This window comes from Malaclemys terrapin, chromosome 4 (genome assembly GCF_027887155.1).
Source record: "Malaclemys terrapin pileata isolate rMalTer1 chromosome 4, rMalTer1.hap1, whole genome shotgun sequence".
Lineage (NCBI taxonomy): Eukaryota > Metazoa > Chordata > Testudines > Emydidae > Malaclemys > Malaclemys terrapin.
In genome coordinates this window covers 62101047-62109321 of record NC_071508.1, presented here as the reverse complement: position 1 = coordinate 62109321, position 8275 = coordinate 62101047, and the positions used below count along the sequence as shown (strand labels likewise).

The 8275-nt window shown below is 43.4% G+C and overlaps 1 protein-coding gene across 1 annotated transcript in view; it reads left to right on the top strand.

The window, feature by feature from the left end:
• The first annotated feature begins 1890 nt into the window (after positions 1 to 1890).
• Positions 1891 to 8275, top strand: part of EIF3M (eukaryotic translation initiation factor 3 subunit M) — a 28501-nt gene continuing 22116 nt past the window's right edge. The window contains exons 1-4 of the mRNA XM_054026334.1: positions 1891 to 2000; positions 3925 to 4057; positions 6658 to 6796; positions 7607 to 7730. Of these exons, the coding sequence (XP_053882309.1) occupies positions 1959 to 2000; positions 3925 to 4057; positions 6658 to 6796; positions 7607 to 7730 (438 nt within the window). The 5' untranslated portion in view covers positions 1891 to 1958. The remainder of the gene's footprint in view (positions 2001 to 3924; positions 4058 to 6657; positions 6797 to 7606; positions 7731 to 8275) is intronic.

Sequence of the window (8275 nt, the reverse complement as noted above, 5' to 3'; positions counted from 1 at the left end):
GAACTTCAAAAAGATCTCACAAAACTAAGTGACTGGCAACAAAATGGCAAATGAAATTTAATGTGGATAAATGTAAAGTAATGCACATTGGGAAAAATAACCCCAACTATACATACAATATGATGGCGGCTAATTTAGCTACAACAAATCAAGAAAAAGATCTTGGAGTCATCATGGATAGTTCTCTGAAGATGTCCACACAGTGTGCAGAGGCGGTCAAAAAAGCAAACAGGATGTTCGGAATCATTAAAAAGGGGATAGAAAATAAGACAGAGAATATATTATTGCCCTTATATAAAATATAAATGGTACGACCACATCTTGAATACTGCGTACAGATGTGGTCTCATCTCAAAAAAGATATACTAGCACTAGAAAAGGTTCAGAGAAGGGCAACTAAAATGAATAGGGGTTTGGAATGGGTCTCATATGAGGAGAGATTAAAGAGGCTAGGACTTTTCAGCTTGGAAAAGAGGAGACTAAGGGGGGATATGATAGAGGTATATAAAATCATGAGTGATGTGGAGAAAGTAGATAAGGAAAAATTATTTACTTATTCCCATAATACAAGAACTAGGGGCCACCAAATGAAATTAATGGGCAGCAGGTTTAAAACAAATAAAAGGACGTTCTTCTTCACACAGCGCACAGTCAACTTGTGGAACTCCTTGCCTGAGGAGGTTGTGAAGGCTAGGACTATAACCGCGTTTAAAAGAGAACTGGATAAATTCATGGAGGTTAAGTCCATTAATGGCTATTAGCCACGATGGGTAAGGAATGGTGTCTCCAGCCTCTGTCTGTCAGAGGGTGGAGATGGATGGCAGGAGAGAGATCACTTGATCATTACCGGTTAGGTTCACTCTCTCTGGGGCACCTGGCATTGGCCACTATTGGTAGACAGGATACTTGGCTAGATGGACCTTTGGTCTGACCCAGTACAGCCGTTCTTATGTTCTGGGCCTATTTGAAGTCTCAGAAGGGTGGGCATAAGTCCACCAAAATGAAAGACCCACCACCTCATAAGAGAGAGGAGCCACTGAGCCCAGAAATCAACTAATTACTTGGGATTACAAAACTGAGAATAGGGACAGGTGTCATGACTCATAAATACAAAATGCAGGAACTGGATGGTGTCTGGAAAGGGACAATGCTCACTGTTCTGCAAAGGTGTCAGTGGATGCCCGGCAGAGGAACCAGGCCCAGATGCATGAATGATCCAAGGAATGGAGGAAGGCACCACAATCACGAGAATCTCCTCACTGAACATCCTTCTGCTCCACTGATTATTGCCAGCTTGGCTAATGTCAGGAGGAGGCATTCGTGACTTTGTGGGGCTACAGATGGGAAGTGCGTAGAGCAGAGGAACAAAGTGTGCTCAGAAGTAGAGCGAGAATCACCACAGGCGTTAGCCTTTGAGGAGGGCTATACTTTCTTGCGGGGGGATAAGAGGATATCTTTGGCTTCTGGGAAGGTTAGTTTGGTGGTGGGCTTTGAGTGAATCACGCATGCCGTGCTGTCACCTCCCCGTGTCCAATGACCATCAGGCCCCAAAGGCTGTGCGATGCACACAACGCCTCTTGGGCTGTTTACATTTTCCTTCTGCCTTTGGAGCCGCTAAGGTTCAAGTCTTCCCGCTTATCTCCGCTGTCCTGCGGGCTAGAACGGTTAAGCGATGCGGAGGCTCTCACGGGACTCCAGGAGCTGGGGCTTTACACAACCACCGCAGAGCCGGGGCGCTACCGCACCACGTACAGCCGGGGTGTGTCTCCGCGGGTACCGGGCCCCGCACTGGGGTTCGGCCGCTGACCGGCTGGTGTCCGCCAGTACCCACAGGGGGAGGGGCAGAGCGGCCAGTAACCCGGAAGCGGACTGTGCGCTGTCCCGGAAGTGACGCACCACCATCTTTCCGGTGCGGGTGGCGTGCTCTCTCCGGGCCAGCTAGTAGCGCCGTCGCGGCCATGAGCGTCCCGGCCTTTATCGATATCACCGAGGAGGATCAGGTTAGGGGCCCGGGGAAGCCGCGCTGGGTGTCCGCGATTTGGGCGATGCAGCCGCCCCTCCTCCGTGCCGGCCCCGGCCGCACCGCGTGTCCCAACGTCCCGGGCGGGCTTGTGCGGCGGCGCCGGCCTCCTGGACTCAAACCCAGCGAGTGTCAAGCCGAGGGGCCGGAGCAGCGGCGGCGGCGGGGGGCAGCGAGCCCGGGGCGTGCACGGGCTGAGTGACCCTTCGCCCTGGCTGCCAGCGGCCTGGGGGGACGCTCAGGAAGCCACTAGAAACTCCCGCCCGCCCCTGTCGCTTGTGCTGCGGACACCCCCGATCCCGTGCGTGCGTTGGGGGCTGGGCTGCCGTCAGGCCTGTCCCGGAACGGGGGTGGGGCTGGAAAGCGTTAACTAATCTTCATGCCGGTGCCCCCTTAGTCGGCTGGTCCGTTCCAGAGCGAGAGAAGGTGAGTGAGGTAATATCCCTTATTGAACTAGCTTCTGTGAGTGAGAAAGACAAGACCCGAAGAAGAGCTCTGCGTGGCTGGAAAGCTTGCCTTCCTCGCCTACGGCAGTTGGTCCAATGAAAGATACTGCTTCACCCACCTTGTCTCTAATATCCTGGAACCAACAGGGCTACAACAACACTGCAGATGTGGTCAGTTTCAATCCATCCCAGAATGGCCCTAACCCTAATAGCTAGAAGTTGTAACTGGACCTCAGTGCACTCAGCCTGAGGTATGGTGGATTTTTCATACAAAGCCTTTCTAAAGTCAGAATTAATAATATACCAGAGCTATATAACTCTTTATCCCAGATGATCCTAGAGCACTTTATTGTCGGTACCATTCTGTTACTGAAATCTTTTAAAATGAAACAAGACAGTTTTTTAACAGTGCTCAGCAATATGAAACACTTGATGACACTAAGCATATATATATATTGTATTGAATGGAATGTTCAGTTTTATATCATTTTGCTGATATTTAATCTACAAATATTATAGGGTGTTATATTCTTTGTTAAAAAATTAAACAATATTTGCAACTCAAACAAAACATTTCCTGAGACTAGAAAACAAATAAGTGAAGCACTGGTGAACATGTTACATACCATTTTCTTTAAATGAATACTAGAATATATTAACCTTGTGCCTGCTGGAGCTCTGTAGACTGTGGGAATAGGAAATTGCAAAAGTTCCATTAAAATGCTTGGGAACTCCATGAGGCCTTTTAAAATAAACTTTGCTCAGAGTTAGAATAAGTTAGAACACTAAATGTAATGAATTGCTTATGTCTTTGATTAGTTCAAATATTAATTATTTTATCCAATATTGTCTTTTAATCCCCTCCTCCCAAATCCCATGCTTCTAACATCTTTTATTTCTCCCTCCTTCCTTAATTCCTCCCCTAGAGTCCTACTTTGAGGAGAAATGTCAGATATATGACGTTACTTACATCTTTTATTCTTTCAACCTTTGTATTAAAATTGCTATCATGCTGTGGGTTAGCTCATATATTTGAGCTATTGCTTCAGTCTGTCTGTGGACACTAGCACCTGCTCACTTTCTGAAGGCTTTTAAAAAAATATTTAAGTTCTGCAAAATAAACAAACATTGAAAATACTCCCAAACCACAGAGACTAGATATTTGTGGCATGAATGTCTAAGTGCACTACTGTCACCAGGGAAGAGGTGTGTTCTCAGCTTGTTAGCTAATTTGAGATAAAATCCTAGAGAAGGAAGGTATTTATAGTTTTCACACAAGACTATGAGGGAACCAGCTAACTCGTGTGAAAAGTACAAACTGTCTTGCTTTTTACTAGGATTTTACCTCAAGTTGGCTAATTTGAGTTAAAAGCACACCTTTTCATTCAAGTGAAGACAGCCAATAAGCTGTTGCTAGTAGTACGTACGTTTGTATTAGTTTCTTTATTTCTTTAAAAGGCTGCCGAACTTCGAGCTTATCTGAAATCTAAAGGAGCTGAGATCTCTGAAGAGAACTCTGAAGGTGGACTTCACATTGACTTGGCTCAGATTATTGAAGTCTGTGATGTATGTCTAAAGGAAGATGATAAAGGTTTGTGTCTTTGAAAGTCTTGGTATGGATATTCTTGATTAGCATGCTCAGGAACTTTATGATGACTGAGCTTGTGAGTCACCTTGAGTTACACAGAGCACTTGCATGGCAGAGAGACCAAGAGTGAGAGTAGTACTCATAGGAAGCTCATTATGCATTAAGAAGGATTTTCAAAAGTGTTCAGCATTGCGCCCATTTGAAGTCAGTGGTAAAATGCCTGTTGAATTAAATGGGAGCTAGGTCAGTGCTGGGAGTTTCTGAAAATCCCACCCTAAATTTTTAAAGGGACCAGCCTATACAAGAACATTATTTTTTGTCAGTAATAGAAGAATCCCAGCTGGGAACTTAGAAACTGCTGTGTACTGAGGTTATTCACCTACAGTGAAAGTGATGTGATACCATACTCACCCTGTCCTTGACTGGTGTAAATTCACAAATAGACTTAGAGGCCATGTAAGGCAGTGTTTAGTCTCTGCGGTATATGGTGTAGTGGTCTGTGGGAGTTAAGCCATTCTTTCCCTCCTCTCTTTGAATCTGCATAATGCAGACACAAAAGAAGACAAAATAAATCACTTGCACAGACACCCTCTCAGATAACTGTTGGCAAAGTTTGGAGACCTGTTCCATGGCCTTCACTACATAAAGACTCATACATGAACAGACTGTATTCAGTAGAAGTGTCAACATTATTATAGTACAACAGGCTCTTGTTAACCCACAATAGGGCATAATTTCCCACAGTGGTAAAGAAATGTTTCCTTCAGTGTGTAGTTTAAACAAGGCAAAATGTGCCTGTATTCAGTCCTGTCTCTTGATGACATGCAGTTCCTTTTGAAGAAATGAGAAATATAGTTTGGACTGTGTCTGGAATGGGTGATTAATCATGTACAACACCAATTTCCATTAAAAAAAAAAAAAGTGGTGAAATAAGACTTGTTGTTGGTTAAGAGCAGGGGGCCCCATTCAAGTAAGTAGCAGCATAACTTTAAGAAGAATGAAGAAATTTGATGCAAGTAACTGTTAATGTTGAGGGTAAACTAAATCAGTTAACTCTACCCTAGAAATTTAACATTGTCTTCTGAGACCTTTCAACAGAATGCAGGACTAATTGCAGTAAATATTAAGTGTTCTATGACAGCCTTAACTGAGTTTCTGTGCACCCTATATTCTAAATGATTCTTGTATATGGCTATATCTTTTAGGTGTGACAAAATAGATAGCTGATGTGACTGTCTTATTTGAAAGGGTAAGGATTCATTTTGGGATGTATATTTATGAATATTGATCATTTAGCATCTTGCAGCAGACAAATGCATGTAAAATATATGGATAGGCCCCATAATTCTATAGCCAGAATGACCATACTTTTTTAAACTGAAGTAGCCATATTTGGAGAAGATTATGTTCATAATAGTCTGCCATGCTTGTCATGGGGAAGCTAATAATTTTTTTTTACATTGCTTTTTGGAGTGTACAGTTAATCCCAGAAATTAAACATTGGGAATGCTAATCTCCATTTTGGCATTCTAATGAATCTGGTGAATTGGAATATTATAGTGATCTTTTTATTGGATGTCAGTGTATTTGAGATTAAAACTAGTTTGTGCAAAGACTGGGCGAACCAGGGGATTTGCTGTTCCAGTGTAGTTAGTGATGGAAAGTTGTTGCAAACTCTTGGCTGCTCAGTGACCAAGGTGCTCTTGAGTCTGTGCTGTCATGAGAAGGTGTCCATAGAACAAACTGCAACTATGGCTGGCATTAATTGGCACCCTTGTTGGCTGTCTCAATGATAATTGTATTCTTTGTAGGTTCTTGTACAGCTCTTATCACTGTATTATTTGAGTGCCTTCCAGTTGTGTGTTAAGCAGTGTAATGAACATTTGTCAAATGTAGTTATTTTTTTCTTATCTTCTCCCCGGGAGGGGAGTGATGGGGTGGTGGGGGAAATTGTGTTTGCAGTGTAGTGTTTTGGTACGTTTTTTTTAAAATATGTATAGACATGTCACTGTATGTTAGAGCAGACAAATCAAAGTGCATCTTGCACTTGCAGAGGAAATTAGCTTTATTGATGGTCCTTAGTTTCTGTGGGAGTTCGTTCTACGGTCTGGGACTGACTCCTGAAAAAGCTTTGTCTCTGGCAGATCAGCTTTACCCTGGTGATAAAGTACCATTGTGCCTGAGATACAGAGATGTTGATCACAGTCCTCATTCTGAAATTTTAGGCAATCTTTTAGATGTGCTGAACCCAAGCCATTGAGTGTTTGAAGATAGGGATGAAGACCTTGAAATTTACATTGGCTTCCCATAAAATATTGAGATTGATGTCATGAGAACAAATTCTCTTTCCACCTTAGAACTGGAAAATAAATAGGGTTGAGATACGCTGGCGGGGAATTGCAGGTTAAACTGAGCTGCAGTCACACACATTATATTGTCCAGTTTAATAACTGTTTTTGTAAAAAGTCTTTGTGGCTGGAATTGCCCTTTTCCAGTATGTCTTGCTGAGACAAAATAAGCATTTGTGGCAGGAGTATTTCTAGCACTGATGAACTAATTGTTGCCTGCAGTGTTAAGTTGATGCATGTTTTGTTTATGTGTAGATGTTGAAAGTGTAATGAACAGTGTAGTATCTCTGCTTCTTATCCTGGAACCTGACAAACAAGAAGCTTTGATTGAAAGCCTGTGTGAGAAGTTGGTAAAATTTCGGGAAGGTGAGCGTCCATCTCTGAGGCTGCAGCTGTAAGTATCCCCTAGGGATTAGGGGGCTAAAATATTTTATAAAATATCCTTCCTTTCAGGAGGAGGGATAGTCGTGTGTATGTTTTGGTTTGTTTTTTGTCTTTAAGTACAGGCCCGGGAATTGAAAACTGGCTTCTATTGAAACTTCGTGCATGTGTGACCTTTGCATTTTTTGTCACCTTTTTGCCTCTTTTCCCCTTATCTACAAATGGGGATACCTACCTACCTCACTGGGTTATTCTGAGGCTGAATTTATTAATGTTTTTAGAGAGCTTTGAGATCCTCTGATGCAAGGTGCTATAAAGCAGTAAGCCATTATCATCTCTGTCCTAGCAGTGAGATGATGGTGGTTAGAGCCCTGTGCGGATACAAAATTTACATCTGTGGCTAACTCGCACATTCCTGTCTGAGAGTGTGCAAGCAGCTTGCACACACTATTGCAACCAGGGACAGCTGCTTGTGAGCCTGGTGCCTGGCTCAATGAATGGGGGTGGGGACGGCCCAGCCACGCCGGAGGAGCTGCCCAGGCTGGGTGCTGGCTCTTACAAGTGGTGGCCCAACATACTGCTGCTTTTGCTGCTGCAGTTCCTGACCCAGTGGTTGGCCACGGCCCCCCCTAGAGCCCTGCATCTCCGCGAATATCTGCTTTATATCTGCAGATATAAATTTTGTATCCACACTGGGCTCTAATGGTGGTTAGACAGATTTTATATGCTAGTACACGTCAGTGGACACATTGATGTCTGTGCACATTCACCTCATTAATTGCCAAACCTGCTAGGGTTAATTGATTTGTTCTTTGTGGTTTAGGCTGAGCAATCTCTTCCATGGTATGGATAAGAATACTCCTGTGAGATACACAGTCTACTGCAGCCTTATTAAAGTGGCCTCAGCATGTGGTGCCATTCAGTACATTCCAACTGAACTAGATCAGGTAATTGATGTGGTGTCACTAGTTATTTTCTATATTAACTGTATGCCGTCTGTTGTTAAAGGGTAGTCAGAGGTAATACATAGTGGCTGTCACTATTAAAAATTGTCAAGCTCAATTGGAATAAAAAGCAAATTTTTAATTGAGAGGTTTTTGACCTTTTAAAAGTTTTTGTCCCTACAATCAAAGTCAAACTGCTCTTCACAACAAACTAGAAAGTAAACCTCTCTCCTTGATGTTAAACACATCAGATCTGTCTGAGCTTCGTTTGAATATGCAGGGTGTGGAAAAAGTGCTGTAACCAGCTTTGGGACACTAGTTTGATGTCCCTCACTATGGAGGCAGAGATCTGTATGCCCACTCTCTTCCTTTAGGAAGAGGGTGCGAGGTACTTATTTGGGGCCCTCCGGTGGTGCACTTTCCTGATTTTGGACTGTGGAGTGAATACCCAGAAGAGCCAGACAGGCATCTCTGGGAAAGATCCTTTCCATCATTCTTTTTCCTCTTCGGGAGAGCTTGGATCATGTTTAAGTGGGCAGTGTTTGTAG